The 25,984-nt window shown below is 43.6% G+C and overlaps 1 protein-coding gene across 5 annotated transcripts; it reads left to right on the top strand.

The window, feature by feature from the left end:
• The first annotated feature begins 386 nt into the window (after window positions 1–386).
• Window positions 387–24,443, top strand: ap1b1 (adaptor related protein complex 1 subunit beta 1). 5 transcript variants are annotated; one of them, XM_037097862.1, is made up of 24 exons: window positions 780–799; window positions 2,117–2,177; window positions 3,946–4,051; window positions 4,567–4,702; window positions 5,208–5,453; window positions 5,633–5,823; window positions 5,930–6,151; window positions 6,312–6,432; window positions 6,544–6,639; window positions 6,950–7,065; window positions 8,036–8,201; window positions 8,949–9,047; window positions 9,468–9,727; window positions 10,617–10,824; window positions 11,049–11,069; window positions 11,302–11,421; window positions 11,976–12,005; window positions 12,089–12,226; window positions 12,322–12,467; window positions 12,553–12,682; window positions 15,391–15,475; window positions 15,918–16,004; window positions 16,523–16,677; window positions 22,898–24,443. In XM_037097862.1, the coding sequence occupies exons 2-24, from the start codon at window positions 2,141–2,143 to the stop codon at window positions 22,970–22,972; spliced, it is 2,991 nt and encodes a 996-aa protein (XP_036953757.1). In that variant the 5' UTR covers window positions 780–799; window positions 2,117–2,140; the 3' UTR covers window positions 22,973–24,443. The 5 variants fall into 5 exon arrangements, with proteins under 5 accessions (XP_036953753.1, XP_036953754.1, XP_036953756.1 ...); XM_037097858.1 differs by lacking the exons at window positions 780–799; window positions 11,302–11,421 and adding an exon at window positions 387–480; XM_037097861.1 differs by lacking the exons at window positions 780–799; window positions 11,302–11,421 and adding an exon at window positions 462–548.
• The last annotated feature ends 1,541 nt before the right edge of the window (window positions 24,444–25,984 follow it).

Below are 25,984 nucleotides of genomic sequence, written 5' to 3'. Positions count from 1 at the left end.
AAGCAGCTGTGTTGACATTAGGTCCAATTTGCCATCTTTGTGGTGCGTTCAGGAACAGCTGGGACAAAATCCCACTGATTGTACCTTAAACTGTAATAGTCTTTGAATTATATTAATATGACGTTCAGAGGGAGCTTTTTTTTTTTTTTTACTCTGAGTACATTTCAGAGCTAGTACTCTATTACTTTTACTGGAGTAAAGAAGTTGAATCAGTACTTTTACGTTGACCAGATTCTGTTTACTGAAGTATCTCAACTTGAGGAGAGGATGTGTGGACTCCTGACTCCTCTGCGTTTTTGACCTACAGCCGCTAATCTTAAGAATTTGTTTAAAATAACAACAATACTTGTGTACCCAGCCCTCTCTGAATGAAAGCTGACGCTGATGTTGTTTGCAAACGTTACTCAGAGCAAAGACGGAAGTAAAAATCGAGAGTGGGAGGGGACGAAGGCCATCACAGCCCCCTGCTCGCCTGTCACGGTAAGATGTTTGTGGAGCTTTTTCTCCCCGTATTCACTCTGCGGCGAGTCTAATTTTAACTCCAGAAGGTACGCTAAGTCGTTGGGTAAGGTTTTGAACCAGGCCGATAGATTAAGAGCTTAACTATCCCGGCGAAGGCATCCTTAAGCCTGTACTTAGAAGGTCACGTCTCAGCCGTACCGAGCTAGAAAAAAGTGGCCGGGCGCTAGCTTGACACTGACAGGCACACTGCTGCACCGCACAGCTAAGTTAGCCTTTTAGCATTAGCTTCATTCAGCTAACTGCTGCAAACATGCAGGAATGGGCGAATCAGTTATGCGTGAGTAACTGGCTGCACAACCATCGGAACAGTTTAACTAGCTTCACGTTTTCTTGCTTTTCCCGAGTGATTTGTTTAGCCACACTTGAGTTTGCTATGCTAGCGTTAACGTCACGGTAGCTCGATGCTAACCAGCTAGCGAAACCTTTCCTCTACTTTTTCGGGGGCTGAACTAGCAGCTTAACTCACAGTCAGCTGCTGTGAAGTGCTCATATTGTCTGTCTGGAAACTATTCAAGAATACAGTGTTTATTATGTATGTCTAATATGGCGTGAATTGGCATACAAGCGTGTTATATTCAGCTACATCGTCTCGCTAGCTCCGATAACGCATCGTATGGTCTTAACTTGTGGCTAACAGCTTGTCTGATGTTGTCAGCCACCTGAAGCTCAATTAACAATGAAGCTGCTACGTTTAATTAATGAAAAGCTGTGTTTTGTTGACGCTGTCACTTGTTACCAACAGCTAATAAACGTGAACAACTGGTTGGCCCTTTGCTGGCAACATCTCTCCTCCTTGTTAGCATGTTTATGAAGTTTCATTCAAACAAACGTTAGCTACAGATAAATACAGTGTTCCTTGATATTGTTCTTAAAGCACTTTTGTTGCTGTTATATAGAAATATGATGTCTGTTTATCTGCTAATGGCTATCTGAATTTAATGAATGAACAGCTTAAATATGTGTAGACACCTGCCATCAATATTTGTAGTTCAACAAACATTATATACCAAGTGTTTATAGCTAAACAACCTCCAGTAAAGCAAAAAGTGTAATTAATATTGTACAAAAAGAGCAACATAACTTGAATTATGATGACAACAAACATGGAGAAGTGCTTTTATAAGTACACTACAGTTTGTAAGAAGAGAAAGTGTCACGTCAGGTGGTTTTCGAGTATTGTTTTACTCATAACAGGAGAGAAATCTGAGTTTCTGTTCCCTATTTTTTGGGTTAAACTTCCTTCTATTTCCTTCAACTTGACCAACAGTCGCTTCAGTTTTATGGCAGGAAGTGTTGTTGTGTAAAAGAGAGAAGGTCTTTCTCAGAGAGGTTCTGGGTCAATAGTGGGAAATCAACAACAGGAAAATAGAAAATCTGTTGGCCAGATTCATGCTGACCAAGAAGTTGTTTAAAGTTCAAAGAGATGATATCCATTGTTTTCTTTTCTGATAGGCGACTGCCGTTTGTTCAGGAGAAGACAGGAATTCCTTTTATTTCCCTGCGCTTGCACTTCTAGTATTTCCTGTTGCTCTTGTGATGCTCAGGAAAAGAGATTGTCCCAGTCGTCTTTCTCACCCTCACTCATCTCTTGCAGGAGAATCGACAGTTTGGATCCAAGATGACGGACTCCAAGTACTTCACCACTACCAAGAAAGGTCTGATAGCGCCACTACTCATACACTCATTAGATAAATTATTAAACGAGTTGACTAATCGATAATTGCAAGCATCTATGCAGTGTTTTTAAGAATGTGCATGGTGGATTTCATGGCAGAGTCAGCTGCGTGGTGTTAAATTATTATCCCTGCAAATTGTACCACATTTTGTAAACGTTATTGTCAAAGATGCTTGCTTAATTTAAGATTGTAGCGATCTTTAAGAAATCCATGTTCTGTAAATTTGAGCTGTTGAATATAACGAAACCTAACTGACCTTGTCCGGCTTTAAAATAGAGCCAAAGATGTTATCACCCTGCGTCATCTCGCCATCGTTACCACAAAGCGATCTGCGCTTGTTATTGTAAATCAGATTAGACATATTGAGCATTAACTGGCAGATTTGACCGTCCTGCTGTGCCTCCTGTTCTGTTTCTGTGGCTTTACTCACACAACCCAAAACTGTGCATTTTCTCACACACCAGGCTCAGTAAAATCAAACAGACTCTCGTGTTTGCTTGAGAAAAAAAGAACATGTTTCATTCAGTTTCTGCTTGATTTTTTTTTCTGTGCATCTGCCTGACGTTGCCGTGTGCAGTCTGCAGTTAACATCTTGGAGGAAGATTGGGAGTGATTAGCGGTTTACAAATGCCTGGGAAACTCTAAGTAGATGAACTCAAATATAAGCCCAAAATTGACAGTGTGTGTGATTTTTATAGTCTAATTCATGCCAGTCGGTGTGTAACTGACACTCCTTGGAAATATATAAATACAGTTAAGCCTCATTCAGTTTTGTACATCGCACCAAAACAAAAACAAAACCTCTGTAATCCTGCTTGAGAGGTTCACACGGTGACGTGATTACCCAGTACGACAGCATGAAACGAGTTAGATCTCCTCCTTCTTCTGCGTTGATAAGTCAGTTAGATACAACTGGACTGTAGGTGGTTAACTAGTGTTAACTATTTGACAGTCTGCCCTTGCACATGCCCTTCATAGAAACCAAAAGACAGAGATGTTCTCTAGTATCACATCCCAACAGCACCTAGTTGTTCTATGTCATTTGATACCACATTGGTTTTGATAGGCTACATATTGAAAGAAAAGCTTCCTCCACACACGGCTCTCCTGTGGTTGTGAAATCGGGGGTGGAAAAACTCCAAAATACAAGGTGTGTTTTTTGGGCGACTTTTAAAAAACACACTGCTGACGAGTAAAGTCAACAGAGCAGCAGACAAACACTGTGAGAGAGAGAAACCCAGAAAGGTGAGGTAAGCCGGTGGGTGTGTCCATTAAGGTGGACAGTTAAAGAAGGCAAACTTTAAAGCCTTGTCACTCTTATTCGCTGTGTTATTGGAGCTGTAAGTCCGCTGCTGTTTGGCTAACTACAACACCAAACCAAACACATTCGGCCGCAGCTTTAATGTAAAAGCCTTCGATCACTTTGCCATTAGGAGGCTTAGACGGTGCACCATCAGTCGTGCACTCTGATCAGATTTGTTGCTTCTGGTATGCACACACAAACACCTGAAAGTAACACAACCCGGCAGTATCAGAAAACTGCTGCGGACGTTGATGTCCTTGATCTGTACGAGGGATTCTGAGAGGATACTGATTGTTTTATATTATATCAGCACTTTCCACTTTTTTCTGTCGTGACTTGTGAAAAATGGGCAGCGCTGCACGTTCGCCCTTCCAGCCTTTTATATCACAAATGTATTACACGATGTGTGATTTCCCTTATTTTTTTTCTCTCTTGTGTGCACAGGGGAGATCTTTGAGCTCAAGGCAGAGCTCAACAGCGATAAGAAGGAGAAGAAGAAGGAGGCTGTGAAGAAGGTCATTGCATCTATGACAGTTGGCAAAGATGTCAGGTGAGCCAGGAACAGTCAGAGACACAACAACTGGAATAATTAAAGCAAAACTCTCAGCAAAAATGCAACCTAGCAAACCTTCGTGTAAAAACATAATTACGACAAAAGAGGCAGATTCACCGTATTTTTGTTTTCGGGTCAAACTATCTTTCTTAGTGTAAGGTGCACGTTTAGGCTAGCATTAAAATCTCTGTTTAAAACACTAAGAAGGCTCAACACAACATGAAACTTTGCTCGTAGTATCGCCAGGGTCTGTCGACATGAACTCGAGCACTGAGAACATTGTTTGTGTACACAGAGTTACTAAAAAGAGTTTTTGAACAACTCACGTTAGCAGTAGCTTGTTCCGCTCGCCGCCGTCCTGCCAGTGTAGAAGTGTCGATCTCCAAATGCGACATAACCTGGAGGACAGGTAAGGTGGACTCCCATTGAAGTTGCATTTCGCCGAGAGTTTTGCTTAAACTGTAGCACGTTATTGTAGTCAGAAGTTATATAACTCCTCGTCCCTTCTTCAGCGCTCTGTTCCCAGACGTTGTTAACTGCATGCAGACGGACAACTTGGAGTTGAAAAAGCTCGTCTACCTCTACCTGATGAACTACGCCAAGAGTCAGCCAGATATGGCCATCATGGCTGTCAACACCTTTGTGAAGGTAACGCTTAATCCATTATAAATGTATATTGAATGATCTATTTAAAACTAATTTGTACTCTGCCATAGAAGACAGTTATTGTGCCAAAACATAATTAAAGAAAAGTATTTAAAAAGGAAGGGAATTAATTTTACTGGGAAATTGTTTTGTTAGAAAGTCACCACTGGGACAAACTCTTGTTATCACAGAGTTTCAGACTTTACTCATTATGTTCAGGGGAATAGACATTTCTCCAAAGCATTCTATGATTGCAGTGATAAATATTCTCTTTTCAACTTGAATGTGATTATTACAAAACTTCAGGGTATCCATTAAGGTTAAATACAACCATCAGTATCATTTGGAGATTTCTGTCTTCAGTCTCATTATAATGCAGTAACAGTGACACCTCAATATCTGCTGATTTAATTCTTAAATGGAAACATTTTTTAAAGAGCCTCTCCGATATTGTAGCTTGAAACGGAAATGAATCAGAAGTTATCCTCTCTCTGAACCACCCATGCAGGACTGTGAAGACCCTAACCCTCTGATCCGGGCCCTTGCTGTCCGTACGATGGGCTGCATCCGTGTGGACAAGATCACGGAGTACCTCTGCGAGCCGCTGAGAAAATGTCTGAAGGATGAAGACCCGTACGTGAGAAAGACGGCCGCCGTGTGTGTCGCCAAGCTCCATGATATCAACGCTCAGTTGGTGGAGGACCAAGGCTTCCTGGACACCCTTAAAGACCTCATATCTGACTCCAACCCCATGGTACGACTGCATTGAGCGGCATACTAGCTGGCTATTGAGTTAGCCAGATGTCATGCTAAGGTTGAAACAGCCGGCTCTGTCTTTAACTGATAAGCCCTGTGTTGGTTAGTTCAATGACCTGTCTTCGATATCTTTATATATCTGGTGGCTACTGTTTGTTTTGTTTTTTTTATCTGTAGGTTGTAGCAAACGCAGTGGCAGCGCTGTCGGAGATAGCAGAGTCTCACCCCAACAGTAATCTACTGGACCTGAACCCGCAGACCATCAACAAGCTGCTGACGGCTTTAAATGAGTGTACAGAGTGGGGACAGATATTCATCCTTGACTGCCTGGCCAATTACACACCTCGCGATGACCGTGAGTCCCAAAGGTAAGCAAAGCCTTTTAATAATGCTGCGTGTAAGTAAGCAAACATTCACAGTAAACCCTGTTTAATTTTCCGATCCTTCTCCCTCAATTTCCTCAACATCTGCCAGCATCTGTGAGCGTGTCACCCCACGGCTCTCGCATGCCAACTCTGCAGTGGTGCTGTCAGCTGTTAAAGTTTTAATGAAGTTCATGGAGATGCTGCCCAAAGACCTGGACTACTACGGCACCCTGCTGAAGAAGCTCGCCCCGCCACTGGTCACGCTCCTCTCTGCTGAGCCCGAGTTGCAATATGTGGCCCTCAGAAACATCAACCTCATCGTACAGAGACGGTAAATGTGGTCTTTTGCTATTCTTTAGACTTTGAGAATCGCAGGCCCCGACAGAAGTCCCATGTACTGTAACACAGTTGGCTTCCTTTTTGTTTTGTTGTGTGTTGTGTTGCAGTTTAAATCAATCGCCACAAATGACAACAAATGTCTCTTTTTGTAGCCCAGAGATCCTGAAACACGAGATGAAGGTCTTCTTTGTCAAGTACAATGACCCAATCTATGTCAAACTGGAGAAGCTGGACATCATGATTCGCCTGGCATCACAAGCCAACATCGCCCAGGTAACTCACCTGCTGCAGTAACACATTAAGTGTGTTTGTAAAACTTGTAAAAGCGTTATCTTTATAGATAACGAAGTGATCTGAGTGACACCGCTGCTCATCTGTCTGCAGGTCCTGGCTGAGCTGAAGGAGTACGCCACTGAAGTGGACGTGGACTTTGTCCGTAAAGCGGTCAGAGCCATTGGCCGCTGTGCCATCAAAGTAGAGGTGGGTGGAGATGATGTCATAATGTCGCTGGATATTTTGTTGGTCATTGTAAATAATTAAAAGCCATCAGTAAGACACAGTTTCACTGTTTTTATGATAGATAACAAAAACAAATCATTACTCCCGTTATTGTATTTCCATTTTGGATACTAATAGAACTGTGATGTTTGTCTCTTAATTAATTACTTAAAAGCAGTCCGAGGATTTTGACTAACTAGTAACAACTAACTGGTTAATCATTGCAGCTCTACACTTTATCCACATTCTTTACTGTTTCTGACTGATTTTTTATTTCCTCTGCTTTCAATAGCAATCAGCCGAGCGCTGTGTCAGCACACTGCTAGACCTCATCCAAACCAAGGTTAACTACGTGGTGCAGGAGGCCATCGTGGTCATCAAGGACATCTTCCGGAAGTACCCCAACAAGTAGGTTACCACGTAGGCATCAGTGTGGTCATCTTTTGCCAACACTAGCTGTTCATATTGAGACATTTCAGATGTATGACGTTGTATGTTTGATTAGATGCTTTGTTTTGTTGTCAGAGCTCTGGTGTTGACTCACACAAACACAGACAGCGTGTCTGTTCCACATCACTGACCCCCAGATTATTCTCTCTTGCTGTTTAAATGGGCAGAGTGAAAGCTCATTAAACAGACAAAAACTGTTTTCATGTTGGCATTCATCCTAAAACGGCTTCCACAAAAGGTTTTGAACAGCAAAATTGTTAACGGCTTCGCAGAGGGTGTTTTTTGTGGTGGATTACACTTAACAGCCTGTCTTGATTGCACCTGGCTGAAGGTCAGGTTTATTCGTCCGGAGCGTGACTTCTGCTGTGGATCCGACAGAGTGCGTTCATGTGCCAGACAGAGACCTCTCCCACACACCACTGTGGAGTCGTGAGTCGTACAGGGAGCAGCTTTGCAAAGCTTCCAGCTCGGCAAGGCTCGAGCCTTCAGCTGTATGAGTCACTACCCACTCAAACTTCTGCCTTTTCTAATTAGAAATCAACTAAATCTTTTTGGTAATTCAACCATTATGTAAATGTAATTGTTCATTATTAAGCATTTAGTGAAGGTTAGAAATGCCTCCACCACGAGACCTTCACAGAGTAAAAAGGATGGTGAATATTGTATTTACATTGTCAGGCTGCCAGAATAAACAGCTCCAAGGCAACGCTAATGTTGCTCTGTGTGTCCTGAGTGTTGAAGCAGGCAGTAGGTGATGTGGAGACTGTTTGTTGTTTTGTTTCTGTCCCTGCTGGTCACAACAGAATAATTCAATTTCAAGACAATTAGATTAATTTCCTCTGTGTGATATTTTTCATTACAGTGTCTCTCCTCATATAATTGTGATATTTGACTGGATGCGATCTTGTTTTGTGTGACCCGTCTGCAGGTATGAGAGTGTGATTGCCACTCTGTGTGAAAACCTGGACTCCCTGGATGAGCCGGAGGCGCGTGCCGCCATGATCTGGATTGTGGGAGAGTATGCTGAGCGCATCGACAATGCTGATGAGCTGCTGGAGAGCTTTTTGGAGGGTTTCCACGATGAAAGCACTCAGGTGTGTTCAGGAGAGTGCAGGGAGGTTGTTAATTCGTCCATTTTTAATTTCAATTAGCAGGCAGTGCTGGCAGTAAGTAGCACATTTTAAGTTTCTGTCGTTGGAAATAATTAAAGCCTTTGGTTTAGCTGCTGTGAAGCGCTGAAAATGGAGGTGACACGTCATACACAACACCACAGAGAACTGCTCTCGTTAAAACTGAGAAATGAAAGAGCTTATGATGAGTAAGATATTTTGTATTAACTGTGCTTTAAGTGAAAACATTACGGTAATGGTACATTTACTTCAAATCTGGGTCAGACACATTTTGTAGAGAAGCCAGCTTTCATACTGAAGAGTGTTGTTTGATTACACTGGGCTTTCTTATCCAGACGGCTCACTATTTTATAGATCGGTTCCCATATTATTGTCTTGGAGAGGATTTTCTGATTGCATTTGGTGGTTTTGTGGGTAGAAAAATGTTTGTTTTTTGTGCTGTTGTGTGTTAACGACAGACTAAACTAGTAGTTGGAGTATTTTCCTCAACAGGGTGTGTCCACAGGAAACAGAGAAGTAAAATGAGTCTCAACTATATTTGTTATGTGTTTACCATACTTTTACATAGCTTGTTGTTAAAAGATCATCATTAGGATGCATCTTACTATTGTAATACAACTTCATGCCAAATTAAACTTAATTGACGGCGTTTAAAAGAAGCTGTAAAGGAGGTTTTAACATGTGCTGGTTTGTGTTCATTGTGTCCTGTAGGTGCAGCTGCAGCTACTGACAGCAATCGTCAAGTTGTTCCTGAAGAAGCCCACTGAGACGCAGGAGCTGGTGCAGCAGGTGTTGAGCTTAGCCACACAGGTGAGAGAGAAAATGCACACAGATACGGTCTACAGATATGTGATAATCCTCGCCGTGCGGCCTGCTGCTCCCAATGCTATCCATGTCTCCCTCAAGTAGTTCTCTTCTCAGAACTGACGCAGCGTCTTGGACGAGAGGTGAAACGTCTAGAAACTGAAACGAGTCCAGTTGATTTAGCACTCTTGAAACCGTGTGAACTTTCTAATTTTTTTCAAAGGTAGTACAGACTTGCGCTGTCAGTCTGCCTCATGCATCAGCCAAATCTTAGCTGTGCCAAGGCAGACTCAGTGTTTGACATCTTTGAATCACCGCTCAGTCGCTCATATCAGGGGGACGAAGGAAGACTAGCATTAAGTATTTATTAAATAAGCTCCGTGAATAAGAGTCCTTCCTCTTCTTGCCTCCTTTTTCTCACTGCAGGACTCTGATAACCCAGACCTCAGGGACCGTGGCTACATCTACTGGCGTCTGCTCTCCACAGACCCCGTGGCTGCTAAGGAGGTGGTTCTTGCTGAGAAGCCCCTGATCTCTGAGGAGACGGATCTGATTGAACCCACACTGCTGGAGGAGCTCATCTGTCACATCGGCACTCTGGCCTCCGTCTACCACAAGCCTCCCAGTGCCTTTGTTGAGGGAAGCCGCGGCGTTCAGCACAAGAGACTCCCGGGCAGCGCTGGATCGTGAGTCATGCCCCCCTCCTTTTTTTTTTTTTTTTTTCTTTTTTCTTTCAACACCACAGGGAAAAGGGGTTTGTTTACTTAAGTGGACGAAGCTTCTTGACTTGGCTATTACGTTTAACTTCAAATTTGCTGAGTGTAACACTTTCTAGCATTATAGAACTGTGCATCATGTCTTCTCTGTTCCTTCCTGCCTTTTAGATACAACTCACAACATCTATTTGGTATCTCTCTCAGTGGAATACATGGAGTTACAAACGCAGTTTAGTGGCATAAAAGGCTCGCAGTCTATGCCAGACTTTTTAGACAATGGTTTTGCTGGACGTATTTCCAGCGAGGCGTCTCTGTTTGAGCCGCTGCCCAGTTAAACTGTTTCTGCCATTCTGGTTTGAAACATCTTTAGTTTTTATGTTGTTGTCACATCTTCCATTTCATGAGGAGGAGGACATTGACACTTTTTCGGTGGTCTGCCTGGCCTTTTTTACACGATTACTTCACTACTAACCTTTCCGACCTGGGTTATCTGCTGTCAACCCAAAGTAAGAGGCTGCTGCTTGGAGAAATGTCCATATATATTTTATTTCAGGCAGAAATTGCAGCATGCTGGATAGCAAGAAGCACCTGAAATCAGCAATGAGAGAAAAAGCTCTACACATGATGTAACACTCATGAAGTCTTGAATGTCTTGTTATGTTTAAGTTCTCTAGACTTTATATCTTATTAGTCACATTATTATTTATTATATATATTATATATTTTCATCTGACAGCCACATGTACATAAACCCTGCTCACAGTTTACATGAAAAGCAGGAACCAGGAGTATCTGTACAATAGTTTTCAAATAACTACAGAAAGGTGTTCACTAAATTGATTGTGTTGATTACTTCTAGAGGGGAGAGTGCTGACAGCCCGGATACAGGTTCTGCTGCTGGAGTTTCTGAGGCGCCCCCTGCTGTAATCCCGTCCCAGGGAGACCTCCTGGGAGATCTGCTTAACCTGGACCTGACACCTCCTACTACCACCGGACCACCACCGGCCCCCTCCTCTGGGATGCAGATGGGTGCTATGGACCTTCTCGGAGGAGGACTGGACAGCCTGGTAGGTTCTTGTACACACCGCTGTAGTACAACAGCTGAGTGCAGCTGTTGGGCTCTGAAAGCCTGGTTTAGCACATCTTAGTGGATTTAAGGCTTATTGTCTTTAGGATCTCATGATTTAATGTAACTTTGTATTCTTTCTTTCTACCTTTTGGTGCTTTTTTTCTTTTTTTTTCTTTTGACTCCTGTGTGTTTTCCTTTCTTTGTTCAACGCTGCACCTGCAGATGGGGGATGAGTCTGAGCCGGTAACTACACAGAGGGAAAGGGCAGAACATTTGTAAACCATGTCAGGCCATGTTAGACGATTGGTTTAATCAGCGCAGTTCTGCTCTAGTTCTCATGCATCATTCTGTAATTTTCATCCATCGTTTATCATCTTTTCTTATCGTGATATCTGTAGGAAGCATGCTGTTGAGTCCTTGAGTCCGTCTCTTTTCTTATCTCTGAGCAATGCGATTTGTTTCATGTTTCAATCAGCCACCCGTTCCCCAGCGGACTGACACCCCTCAGTCACCTCAGCTCTCTCATCAGTCCCCATCGCCCCCCGATTACAGCCCCACTGAGGTTGGTCCAGGGGACCACGCTGGACCAGTAAAGGCCAGCAACAGCTTAGAGCCCCCTCTTGTCCCCTGTCGTACCACTCTGTCCTATAAATAGTCCTCCTCAGCAGTCATTTGTGCCTGTTTGCACTTTGTGTATGTCTCTCATTCCATTTAGGTGAGATTCTAGTAAAAGTCCCCAGCGTTCTTGTCTTCCATACACAGTAGTTTAGCGTTGTCACTGTGTGGAATCACTGTTTGTTGTGCACCTCCAGTTTTGGTCACTATACCCCCAACCTTTTCATCTTCACAGTAGACACGTTTAGCGAGTAGAATTTGAACGAAACCTTTTGGATTTGAGTCACTAGATTGTTGGATTTGTGTGGACAGTAAAAGGTCAGTTGCATAAGAGGAGACATTCTCTTATATACGTTCATATCACCTTATTATTTTGCTTGTTAGTAGTATAAACCCCTCATAGCTGTCATTGAGGCATCAGAAAGACATTTCTTAGACCCTCCAGCACTCCATCCACCCTCTTCAAACCCTCCATCATATAATTTCAGACTGCACCAACAGATAACCTTAAATTTTTGTTCTTCTCCTGCTCAGCTTGGCGGCGACCTTGGAGGAAGTCCTGCTGTAAGTAATCTTCTGAGTTTGGGTTGCTCTGTAAAATGTGACATTGAATGTTTTGAGGTAACCTGTTGCTTTCTGACCCACAGATGGGTGCTGGTTTTGGTGCACCGCCAGCTGCAATGCCAGCTTCTTTCCCTGCGCCCGTGAGCGGCGGTCTGGATGACCTGTTCGACCTCGGTGGTAGTGTTGGTATGCCCATGGGAGCCTACAGCCCTCCTAAATCTGTGAGTCTTGATAATCTGGGATCGACAGAACTACAGAATAACGTAACAGCAGTGGCGGGGTCACTAATGAAAGAACTGATCTTGTTTATGTTCAGATTTGGCTTCCAGCCATGAAGGCCAAAGGTCTGGAGATATCCGGCACGTTTGCCCGCCGTGCTGGGGTCATCCAAATGGAGATGACCCTCACTAATAAAGCTATGAGTGTCATGACTGACTTTGCCATCCAGTTTAACAGAAACAGGTAAGATCATCATCTAAGCAGCGTGCTTAGCTTAGATTTTAGTGTATTTTCACATTTTCTAACACCTTTTTGTGTTCTTCTGTAGCTTTGGTCTCGCTCCAGCCGGTCCACTCCAGGTTCTCACCCCTGTTAGCCCAAACCAGAGCATTGAAGTGGCCCTTCCCCTCAGTACTGTGGGACCTGTCATGAAGATGGAGCCTCTCACCAACCTGCAGGTAACAGCCTCATGATATTCATTGCCCCTGAACTTCGCTAGATTTGGATTTGAGTTGATTTTTTTTCATGAATTCTGTCTCTGGACTGACAGTGATGCAAGCTGTCAACAAGATGATGGTCAAATGTCAAGTTAAGACCAGAGGCACAGTGTAATGTGAGCCAGTTTTTAACACTGGCCATTTTGAGGACACCAGTGCCTCCAATTTATTGTCCTAACACTTCTTCCTTCCCAGACACTGTGACAGCTCTCTGTCAGAGGTGTGTGGTAATGTTAGCAGAGCTGGTAGACATCACAGCTTGTTAAGTTTTTGATAATCAGATAAAAACATTGCTTTCCAAATTAAGGCTGACAGTGTCTCAACTTCTTAGTCATTCATCTTTATATATCCCATGTCTACAGGACTAAAACATCAAAAATTGCTTCATGGTTGAAATACTTATGAACCCGTCTCTCTCTTGGAGTTTTGCCCAGAAAAAAGGACCAATGGCGTCTTCGCCGATTAGTAGTGCATCCTCGCGGTTATTAAGCCATACTGTTGAATTCCCACGCTGTGAATGAAAAACGTGATTGAAACATGAAACAGCCGTCAGGGCGGCTGTGATAGGCTGGAAACAAAAAGCGCGGCGGAGGCTGGCTTGTTTTTGATCAGGGTGGTTCTTTTAACTGGGCAGAATGGCGGACGGGTGCTGGGTGCAGCTGGAGGGAGAAGATAAGAGTGTCGAGGGGGATGATGGAGGTGGAGGCGGCCATTAGTGGTCACACAGCACATGGCTCCTTTGTTTCTCCTGGCCTCAGTAGACCTGCTAACCTTTCTGCTCTGCTGCCTCGAGGCCCTGCTTTGATGAGAACTGTCGTCTGTTCTGACATTTTCTTGGATATTTTATTTCGAGAGCTTCTTGGTGTATTTTGTCTTGTGGAAGATGATATCCCAGAATATTATTTTGAGTGGTGCTGATGTTATGAAGCGCCATGGTCAATAAGGCACCTTTCTATCACAAATCAGCATTTTATTTATTTATTTATTTATTTTTTTTTAGTGAAACACTTTATTACCTTTGGGTGCAAGTTTCCTGCATATTTTGCCACCGTGGCACCTTCTTCATTGACACAGCAGTTATTTTTTTAAACATATCAAAGTGGTGACAGGATTGCTTGTTACAGAAAGGGATGGGAATCACGAACCGGTTCCGGTTGAGAAGAGGTTCTAAATTACCCAATCCACTGGGATCGTATACATACAAGCTTATCAAATCCTTTTATCGATGGTAGCCTGGTTTTCTAACATTTGCGCATTGCAAAACAATGTCTTCAAAAACTTGTCTGCGTCAGCATCTGAGCTGCTGGAAACCAGGAGTAATGTTAGAGAGGAAGAAATAGCTGAGAGTGTGGCTTCATTTCAGGGAGAAGGATGACAGCCGCTCTTGTCATTTCTGTAAAATGATCAATGTATGTAGGGATGGAAACCAACAGTATGCTGACACATTCTTCTACAGAACGTGGGCTTTAGTTCTAAGACTGCCATATGTTTTACACACTTGTGTGCCGCTGCTACCCAGCCGAGCAGCCGGTCCATTACACAGGGGAAATACTCTGTGTTACAGGGATGTAGGAGCCACACAGGGGCCACACCACTGGTCAGAAATCAGTAAGAGAGAGAATGAGCTGAATCGAATTCTGATTTCTTCCAATGTGTAATGGTCCTCAGTTAAGGCATTTATTGATTTTACTGATTGCATTTGGTTGTAAAATATCCATCACAGTTTTCCACAACAAGAGTCATCTGAGTCCGATCTGTTAACTTTGCCACAAGCAGACTAAGAAAACAGGGAAATATTACAAAAAATAAAAAATGCTGGAATGAAAGAATTTTTGTGTATTTTCCTCCCCAAAAAAAAAAATAAATAACACCAACAATTTACAAAGTCTTTGCAGGTTTAAATTTCTGATGGTTGATTAAAACATTAAGCTGTCCAAGATAATTAATGGCACTCAGAATCTGGACAGTACTTGAGAAAAGCTGTGTCAGGCAAAAAGACATGTTTTTCTTTTTGCCTGACACAGCTCTTTCTGTGTAGCGTGCTGTGTTGCTGGCAGTCCTGCACTGCACCCAGGAATAAGACGCCGCGATGAATTATTCAAGAGACCTTCCTCTGTTATCCTCTGGCCGATCTCGCTGTCCTCCTCTCAGCACTTTGTTGGTGAGCAGCCTGATTGATAACTCTGGCTGCCACCTGTTCTTTCAGGTCTATTTCTTCTGGGCCCGTAGTCTGTTAGAGGTGAAGCTGACACATTGATTCTTTTTTTTAATTTATTTTCTGTCATTTCTGTCGCTATTTTTGGCGTTTTTATTTTTAACCACAGTCTGCTGTTCTTGCCTCCTTTCTGCATTCATCTTTATTTATTTCAACTTGTTGGGCTGTGTGTGGAAAGGAGTTGTGTTTGATATAATCAGCTCCTAAGTGACGTTTGCTGATATGCTTTTGCTAGCTCAGTCTGAGATACAGTGTGATTGGAGGCCTGTGTGTTTTATGAAAGAGAGATTTCTCAGGACTGCAGCCCTCTGATTCAGTAAACAGCACACATAAACCAGCAATGCCCATCCTTGAAGGGCACTTGTAAAGTAATTACCCACATATTGCTTCTTGTTCCTCATCCTGTCGTCCTCCTCTGTCCTCCCCCCCTCCTTGGATGTAATCACTCTCGCAGGTGGCTGTTAAGAACAACATTGACGTATTCTACTTCAGCTCCCAGTACCCCATCAGCATGCTGTTTGTAGAGGACGGCAAGATGGGTGAGTGTCTCTTGGATAAATCTCTTCACTCCAAAGCTTGAAAACCAGGCTGACGTCAAAGACACACACAGACGTCAGTGTGAGCATGTGCACAAGTTTGACGTAGATGTGTGTGTGTGAGTCTGTCCCTCACCTGCACTCGCTCAACTCTTTGGGCTGTTGCTCTTCGATTGTGCACCAGTGTTTGGCCTTTCCTCCTTCTGTCGCTGTGTGTTACTGGTTTATTTATTCTGAGAACACCTGCTGGCCTCTCCCCCCGCGGTGCCTCCTGATGGGTCTAGCAGCAGGGCAGCTGCCGGTGGTGCCAAGTTAAAGCTCTGGAGCCGCAGCAGGAAACCGACTTAAATTATTTCACTGCCCGGCGTACATATTACCTTTTTTGTTATAAACAGTCTGTGCTCTGTCTTTGCCACATTCAGTGATTGTGTCTGTTCATCCGCAGAGCGACAGGTGTTCCTGGCCACATGGAAAGACATTCCTAATGACAACGAGGCCCAGTTTCAGATCAAAGACTGCCATCTCAGCTCAGGTAATGGAGGATGAAACGAGAATGCACCACCTGAAGAACTCCGCACTCCGCTGCCATGTCGAGCAGCTTCCCCATGTGTAGAAATAACCCAACAGAGCCGTGGCCATCTCAAATTCAAATCCTTGCTAATGAAGCAGATTGTATTTGATGAGAACTCATCTGCCACAGTCCCTATTTATGTGTGATAATTCAGTTTCACACAGGCGTGAGAGCAGCTGAACTGGAGAAGAATTCCTAATGACAGCTTAATGGAGATTTCCCCCCACAGATTAAATTTCTTCTTCATCAACACAGAGAGATGGTTTCACATCCTACTGGGGCACAGAGCAGCAAGACAGTCTGAGGAGAAAAGATTATTTCAAATTAGTGACTGCGTGTTTGCAGCACAGGCGGCCTGGAGTGAAATTTAAGGGGATAATAAAGGGGGAAAGAACATTTAATGACTGTTTTCAGTGGTTTAATACAAAGATTAGCTGTAGTAGTATAGATTTAACATTTTTAAAATGTTCCCTCAACAGATGCAGCTTCCAGCAAACTGCAGGCTAGCAACGTCTTCACCATAGCCAAGCGTACAGTGGAGGGTCAGGACATGCTGTACCAGTCGATGAAACTCACCAACGGCATCTGGGTTCTGGCTGAGCTGAGGGTGCAGGCAGGAAACCCAAACTACACGGTCAGTACTCTCTTAGCTGGTTTATGTGAATTCACGAGTTTGGTCTCATCATTGAGACTCAATTCTGACTTTTCTGAACAACTTTTACCCCATAAATAATGTTGTTTTTAATTTAATTTAAATGATGGTTACACATTGAGCAGTCGACCTTCATCCTCAGGCTGCATCGACTGCAAGACTCCTGCAGTGGAGTGAATCCATGTGTCTGTCGCTTACTAGAGAATTTGGTTTCTTTCTTGTTTTTGGCTGCAAATCTGTGCACAATCAAGTTGGACTGCATCGTTCCAGTGTCACGTCTTGTGTTTGTGTTATCTTGTAGTGTGTGTGACCCCCTGTCGCTCATCACTCAGTGTGCAATCCACAAGGATTACAAGACAGAGACTTGAGAAGTGTGAACACCTCATCGATCTGACAACTTTGAAAGTCGTGTAGTGTGACCGAGGCATCAAGTTAGCCTGGGTGGAAGTTTATGCTAATTCTGTGGCTAACCTGATTCACTTTAAACTATTTATTCACCAGCAGCCTGAAATATACTAAAATGTCTGCAGGCTGCTACATTCACCCCTTTAACACTCTCTTTTTCACTCTCGACCACACACTCGCTAATGTTGCTGTACGATCTTCACTGTGAGTTGTTCCTCATGTAGATTTGCCACTTGTTTAAGACATTGAGTTTAAAAAAAAAATCATCATCCCAGTGGGCCTGGCGGGACGCTGGTCCTGCAATACATCGGAACAAACCCTGATGTGTGTGTCAACTTGCTGCAGAGAAATCAGTCGTCAAACTGATATAAGTATTCAGATTGAAATCTCTCGCTGATATAATACTGATACTCCAGCAGCAGGCCTTCAGCTGAACACATGAATCCTGCAGTTTGTAGGTCTCTTAATAGCATGTTCGATACACTGGCTAGACTGGCCATGTTTCCTCAGATCTCTCTACCCCACGCTGACAGGAGAGCGGCTGTGTAAATGTTGCCGGCAGCAGCAGCATTAGTAAGGAGCGCCGTGTTCACCGAGGCAGCTCTCATAGGAGCAACATGTTGGAATTTTAGTTTTCAGACATTCAGATTAACTATAATGATCTGCAAGGAACAACAATACTGGCGTGAAGTAAAAGACAGGAAGGAGACCTGTGAAATACATTCCCACTAACGTTCAGTCAGCGTGACGTTGTTGACAAAACACCGTCACCACTGAACCGCTTTTCCAAGTGACGTATCAGAGTGATGAGGGAGATTGATGTTCAATAAAAAGTGGCGAGTGTGGTGAAGGTTCATTGATTAGCGTGTGGGCTAGTATCGGTGACTCATCCGTGCGTTTGTGGCGTCCATCGTGTTGTCTCGTGTCTCCGCCCTGTCAGCGGCCTGCGGTCTCTGCTGTTGATGGATTGCGTTCGACTTAGAAAATTCTGCGTGACTGGTCCAGAACGAGGACCTTGGTGTGACTCTCCTCCCTGTTCATCACTCAGACTGCCTGTAGATCAAGTTTTCTATTTATAAGGTGGCACTGACTGCATACTTTTATCACCACCACTACTTTAATGTTTTCTTCTGTCTAGACGAGTCAATTTGTCCTAACGCCATGTGGGAGATTTTGAAAAATGCGGCTTAAGGAGCATTTTTGTGAAATTAATTGACTGAAGTGAGAGATTTTTACTTTGTGGTTATTTGTAGTGTATTTATTTTGTGTCACTTATTCTGCTGGGGGCACTGTGCAGTTTTCATTTTCTCGCTCTTGATCGGTTGCATTTTTATTTCCCCTGTGCGTCCCATTTGTGCTGTAACCTCATTAATTCAGGACTCTCTGCTCTGTACCCCTCCTGTCATTTCATGTTAATTCTGAAGTTCAAATTGCTCCTCAGCGGAGCTCGTAAGGATCCCCCACTTTTTTCTTTCACGGAGGGCTCATAAATTGTTCAGTGTAGAGGAGACTAGACTTCCAAGTCAAACATGCTGCATGTACAGTGCGTACTCTGACGCTTGTCTCTCCGAGCCGCTGCATGGTCTCTGCGCTCTCTTGGCACGGCACATTAAAGCCAAGCTGCTAAAGCCCTTTTGTCAGCAGCTATTTATAGACCTGAAGAAGTGCAGCCCTGCCAACGGCTACTGTCTGGATTTTATTCCGCTTCTGAAGACGAGAAATTAAAACAATTTTAATTCATTGCCTTCACTGAGACGTGCGGACGCATATTTGAATAACACTGTTTTGTCTTAAGACTCGATCGGGGCTCCAGCTCTCCCATGATGCCACTCTCCTTATAGCTGTGTCCCAATTATTATTATTAGTTTTACTCTGTGCTTATTCCAGCTGACTTTGACTCTGTTCTGCGTTAACAGCAGCCTTAATGGACCGTATTTCCCCACAGTGCATTGCACAGGGAAGTGGAAGATCCGACGAAAACAAACTATTGAACCAATCATGAGATTTGTCTTGATTCAGGATGTTATTTCAAAGTTTTGTAAATCTCTTTAACAGGTCATCACTAACGACTCTTTCAATGACACAGTAACACTTTATTACGTTGCTGTTGTGTAGATATCAAAGCGGCACAGGACATAAAATGGGCACAGTGGAAAAAACATCTCTACGGTGGGATCACTATGGTAACTACTTATATATTCAGACGTGACACATGAGGCTGGAACTGAAATAAACAAGTTTGGAAGAACGTACGTATCTGTGCAGCGCTGCTCGACCGCCAGTTGTCTGCTCGGACGTGATTGTTGCTGCGGGACGTCGCGGTGATTCGATCTCTTCAATCTTTAATGATCTTTTCTCTTCTTGAACCTGCAATGCAAACAGATACTGATCACAGCAAAGGATCAGCTGTTTTAACTTTAACTGCTAACGCTGTTTGCTAAAAGGTTTGTAACGTTAAACCTTCCAGCAGCAACACATCCTCACGACTAAACGACGCAGTGGGTTCATTGTCAGCGTCTCCCAAAACATTAAGTTGGGTTTCTCGCGTTGCGCTGTAAGTTTCTAATTTTGAAATCGTCAGTAGCTCTCGGATTGATTCACTCGGCCGACCTCATGTATTCTTTATAGTTTGTGTAGCGCAGAACTGGGGAGCTGCTCGTCTTTTTTGACATGAAGCACGGTCTTCTCATCTGCCATCTCCTGTCCCCATGGCAACTATTCGCCCGGTGATGTTGGCTGATTTCCTCTCTCCACCTCTTGAGCTGGTAATGCTCAGGGTTTTGGTTGAACACAGAAATGGACACCAAAGTGCTGCACGACGCGAGCTTAGAGATGCAGCTGTTAGTCATCACATTGTTATATATGTCGCATTTCTCAGAACTTTATCGCTGTTGGTAGTTTTACAAATAATGTATAACAGTACGATGACGTGTCCTTTTTGTTTGTGAAGCTTTGGATGAACTGAATCAACCAGAAACAGACAAACCTGTGTTTTGTTCAGGATGAGTTGATCGTGCTGAATTTCTGTTATCATGAATATCCTCACGTGTGACTTGAAAACGCTGTCTACCTTGATAGCGTACAGTCCTATATTGATTTCCTGATTCATTTTCCATAAATTGTTATATTATTACCAATAAAATATTGTTGTAGTGAATCGCTGAACTTGTAGCCGATAAATGGAGCAAATGACATGAAGCCAGGCTGCTTTTGTTGACTTGACAAGAGCAGCTTTAACAAAGTCTGTATCAGTAGGTGGCTGTTTTTCACTGAAAGTTGGTTTCAGTCTGAAATTAAACACATAAACGGAGGAGAAGAAGAAGAAAACCTCCCAGGTGTGAGTAAACTACGGGTTAGGAATTTCTTCGTGAAATTATTGTCTATCGAGGAAAGTGGGTAATTATCTGTATCGCCTGAAAAAACTCCACATCCTGAACCCCCGTCGTCAGAGAGCTGCAGCGGTTCCGTGTCCCCGTTTACGCAGGTTTCTCATAGACTCCTGCTGTGTTTTACAGCCAGATGAATCCACATCGCCGTGTCTCAAAGGAGAGTTTTGGCTGAAAGAAAAAACACATGATGGCACCAAGAAAGACAGAATTATGTAAACACCATCCCGTCTCTCTCCATCTGCACCATGTGATTACACCTCCTCCATCATTACCGTAGCTACCTGCTCACTTGTTTGTCTGTTTCCTCGCGTCTGTGCTGCTGATATAATCCTGATCCTTTCAAAGCAGCAAGCCTGAAGCTGAACGCACGCAGTTTTTTTTAGGTCTCCTAATAGCAGAGTCTGCGCAGTGGCTAGACCATCCGCATCTCCTCACATCTCTTACCCCATGCTGACAGGAGAGCGGCTGCTTAAATGTTGCCAGCAGCAGCAGCATGCATTAATAAAGAGCGCTGAGCACATGGAGGCAACACTTAAGGAGCTGCGCAGTATTGCTGCTGTGTTCCACTGCAGCCCCGTGGCATCCACCACCACACACTCCCATCGCCTTTGTTTGATTTTTAATATCCAAACATTTTAATAATGGCGGCCGCCTCAGAAGACAAAACAGGGCTGGAGCTTCAAACACGGAGACTGTTTTACTGGAAACACTTTATATTTTCATGATTACGGGACAAAACAAGAGACATGCGAGGACTTAATGTGGCTGGAAACAGAACTTAGACGTAATAATGTTGGATTTAGTTCCTTATCTTTCTGCGTTGTTTGTATTTGTCACTCCAAACTAGTCACAGGAGGGGCTGCACTCGCTATCTTTGGTAGATTTGCGCTGCGACTCCCCCTCCAGACGTTTTTCCAGTGGAACAAATGTGATTCTAAGAAAATGACAGTGATGAAAGCTGAAAGGAGAAGTTGGAGGCAGAACGGCTCCGTGTGGACGGAGACGTTCTGCAGTGCGTCTGTGTTTCTGTCAGGGGAAAGAGGAAAAAAAAAAAAAAAAAGCTTGTTTTCTCACATCACAGAGACGTTTGTCTGTGACGAGGAGGCGCAGCTGTTTTTAATTATGGAGCAATTAAAAAGTGGAACATTTTTAAAATATTGGAAATAACAGTCTTTGTGTTTAGAGCAACAACGTGACAGCATCTGTCCTGGTACAATGATCCCACATCTCCCGCTGCCGAGTGTTTCCTGTAAAGAGTTTTCTCTCTGGATCTGAGGAAGAACATCTGTGCTACGATTGCTGATGGGGGGGGGAAAAAAAAACGTGACTTTGAGAAGCTGTATGAAATCCTAAACCGACTTCCTGCTGAGAATAACATCAGAGTGGAAAGGCTGCGTCTCTTTTCTCCCGTTGATGTATCTATATTTCTGTCAATATGTTTGATTCTGAGACTGAATTTAGCTTTTGTTTGTTTCATCTGAAGGATATTGAATTTTGAGACGTCTGCTTCTTAACTCTGGTCTTATTTGTACTGTTAAGATCATTAAACTGAAGAAACGTTAAGACGGTTTACCTGATGAAGACCTTGTAGGTCAAAACAATCCATTAAGCAAAGTGCCTGTTCTCTTCCCGTTTCATTTGTTTGTAATGCTGATGGATCTTAATTATTAATCATTTATCACCTTTTAGGATGTTAAACAATTAAAATGTTGTTTGCCGACTATCCGATATGGGCACAAATTAAAAATGAATCTCATGCTCTGATTATCCAGAACAAGTGGGAGTCATAATGTGATGCTGAGTATCATCAACATACTGAAACCTCGGCACTAAAATGTGCTCTTTAACTTGCATCTTGTTCAGAAGCTAGTATTTTTTTTGCTTTAGAGATGGAAAATGTATTCTAATTATTTTTGTAGTGAACCTTTTTGGTGACAGAATTCCCTCCTGCATAAATAATCTTGCCTGTCATTCTTTTGTTAGGAACCCAAAGTATCGATGCAAATATGTTCAAAATAAATCATGAAATCGATGCAGGGTTGTTAATCATGAAGCCAGACTCTGATTAAGCATCAAGCAAAGATCATGTCGATGCTTAAAATCATTTTCTGACAGAACGAGGTGCAGCATGTCTCGTATTATTAATGATTAACTGATAATCCTGTGTTACAGCAGCTTACTGTCTATTTCCATCGCTGGTTTTTGCAGCTTGTCCTGTTTTTACTCCATCAGACTAACACAAGCTGTGATGTATTCTCTGATGTATAATGTATTATCTCTTTTGTGAATCATGTCCCACAGCGGGCATCTTCTGCATTGATTTGTCTGTCAGAGCTTTTTCCTGCATGTTGACGGACGAGTGTAGAAGTGAAATAACGTTCATCCTGCTCGTCTGTGCTCCCTCTCAGGTGTCTCTGAAGTGCAGAGCTCCAGAAGTTTCCCAGTGTGTGTTCCAGAGCTACGAGGCGATGCTGAAGAACTGAGAGACGCCCCGACGTCGACCCGGCCGCTGCCCCTCGCAGACTCCTGGCGCCTCTTCCTGCTTCCCCCTCACCTGACCCACCAACCATATTACAACTTCACTCAGTGCAGGAGCCGCTTCCTGCTGTGTCGGGCCCGGAGGCTGCGCTCTGTATGTCATTCAGCTCTTTAATTAGGATGGTTAATGATGATTTCTGTCCCGTTTTGACCACATGGCTGATGGTTTTATCCCCCCTGAGACTGCAGATATTTCTGGTTCCCTCTCTGTCCTGTCCCTCTTTGTGTTTATTGGCACACAAGCTCCAGTTTCTGGACATTTATCTCTCGGTAAACGTTCTCAATGATCACTGAGCAGGTGCTCCGCTCGTCCCTGCCGGGCCCGTCCTGCCACGACCTTTATTCTTTTGGAGACGGACAGCCGCGTGACTTGTATCCCCGTGACCGTTTCCTCTGCATGAGGCTCTTTAATCATTAGCTAGCCACAATTTCTCTGCAAATTGGAGTCTATTTTTAGCGTCTGCAATCAGCAGGTGAATCATCAGCGTCTGCATATTTATTTAGGGTACTTTCTATTAAAAATGCGGCTGAAAAAAGGCTTTAACTGTCCCTCCGCCCGTGTGAAGCGGGAAGGTGGTCGTCTGGGCTGTGGAAGAGACACATAAATACTTACAAACTACATCATTGTTGTCTTTGTCATTTTGTAGAGTTTTTCCTTTTAGCGTGTGGTCAGCAGCAGGATCAGATTCTCCGAATGTCTGACGTGTGCCTGGAAATGTTTGTCGTCGTGTGTTTTTGTTTTTAATTTCTACATCAAACATCTGGACATTTTATAGACTAGCAGCAGTTGTCCGCTGCCGGCTCTCTTACTTAGTCATTCCATGGTTTAATTTTGTGTTTGTAGTCTTTGTGTGCATGTGGCAAACTGGGAGAGAGCCTCAGGTGTCGAGGACGCATCAGTGATGACCGATCGGGCTCTCTCTGCCACTTTGCTCTCTCTGTATCCTTATAGCCGCTTTCTGAGTACCACGGCCACCTGAGATGAAGGCTCAGGTGAGACATCTCTAAACTTTCTAACACTTCTGAGTACTACGTGCACACGCAGGTAGCAAACGTAGCCGAGAGAGAGACAGAACAACACCCGGTGTCCCTGTTTTACCCGCAGACTCCAGGTTGAATTGGTTCCTTTTTTCCGGGTCGTTACACTGAAGCCCTTTTTTATCGGCTCCACAGGATGTTTGCACTTTCTCTAAGGCCTTGTGAAAGACTACAACAGAGGTGGCTGTGTATTCTGAGTGTGTGTCTTTTGTGTGTGGTGACGGCTGATTCGTATGAAATGCTGTAAAAGGATAAAAAAAAAAAGAAAAAGAAGAGAAAGAAATCAAATGTTTAATCAGATGCTTTTCGGTTGACTTGATTTTGTTCATTGTGTGTACATCATTTGAAGAAGAACTATTAAAAGTCTTGATAAATTCACACGCTTTTGGTCAGTATGTCCACATTTATGACAGAATAAAAGGGCAAAGTTCACATTCCCAGAGTCCAGAGAAAAGCCGACGTGCATTGTTTTCACACACACTTTCTGATTATTGATTTCTTCGGCTCAGACTTTCGGACCAGGCAGCTCTCGCAGCTTTTGCATGCAAAGTCTGTCGGCGTTGTGAAGTCTGAGGTTTATCCACAGCCGAGTGCATCTCTGAGGTGCGGCGGCTCCTTTTAGAAGCTGTGACGAGGTCTTTAAAAGTCCGAGCTGCCCGGGGAAAGTCTGACTGCGTCGCTTAAACGGGAAGACAAACGAGCTCTCGCCTCTGATCGGCTCCTCTGTGGGGGATCAAGCTGCAGAGTCACTGACCGGAGGGGAGTCGCTCGTCCAAAGCTGAGCCAGGCATTAGTCTGTTAATGATGTATTGATCCGATGTGATTTATTCACTCCAACAGGGGGCGCCACTGCACTGCACTGTGTTAAAGGCTCAGTCCGTGTAAAGCAGCAGACTCCCAAACTGCTGAAGTTAATAATATGTACTTTATTACTGATACGCAGCATTTAAACGCTCGATAAAAGCTTTATAACAGGTGGTGGGAGACGGATTACAAATGTATAAATAGCAAAGCGTCAAACCGACAAAACCTCCACCACAGGTGAAAGTCCTGCACTCGAGATCTTACCCCAGTAAAAGTGCAGAATTATGAGCCATATAAAAATAAGTGTTAATAGTAACAGTGGTGAGGCAGCAGAACGACCTCTCGAGTCATCGTTAAACTTTCGTTATCGTTAAAGCAGAAATGTTTTGTGGACTATGAAACTTCTCCTGACTCTCCATCCACATGAGGATGAAATTATTCATTTTTGGGTGAACTTGTCTTTTAATTTCAAGCCATCGTACTACTACAGCTGACTTAGCAGTGACTGACATGTTAAGGGATGGTAAAAGATTGTTATGGGGGCGACCCGGTGACTCAGGTGGTACAGCATTGTGACCCGTGTCCTCGCTGCATGGTTCAGTCCAACCTGTGGTCAGTTCTTTCATGTCGTCGACTCTCTCTGTCAGCCCTCGAGCTCTAAAAGCCATGAAAGGACCCCTGAATACCTAGAACTCACTTATTACAGTGTGCACGTTTTAAAATCTGCATCAGACAAGGTGAGATGTGACACTGAGCAGATACTGCAAGATCAAGACAGTCGACCCGGTTCTGTTATCACAGCAGTCAAACAGGTTTCAGTGCACCGAGCACGTGACAGGTCCAGGTTCAGAAAGTTGGACCAAAGACGGAACATCATGGCAGTAAACTTTTTCAGATCTTTATTATTCTCTGGTGTGGTCGTGACTTGAATTAATGAATCCTGTGGCTGTGTTGGAAACCATTTTCACAGCAAGTGATCACTGTGTTCTTGGTGGCTGAGCCGGTGTTCTGGTGCTCCGGTACCGAGCGTGCTGACATGGCTTACAGGAAGGAGCCGCTGTTAATGTTTTATCAGACGCATCTGTGCTTTTTCCTGCTTTCACAGGTCAGAATGT

This window comes from Acanthopagrus latus, chromosome 5 (assembly GCF_904848185.1).
Source record: "Acanthopagrus latus isolate v.2019 chromosome 5, fAcaLat1.1, whole genome shotgun sequence".
NCBI lineage: Eukaryota > Metazoa > Chordata > Actinopteri > Spariformes > Sparidae > Acanthopagrus > Acanthopagrus latus.
Note: the sequence above shows the minus strand (reverse complement) of the source record. Positions and strands in the feature narration are given on the sequence as shown.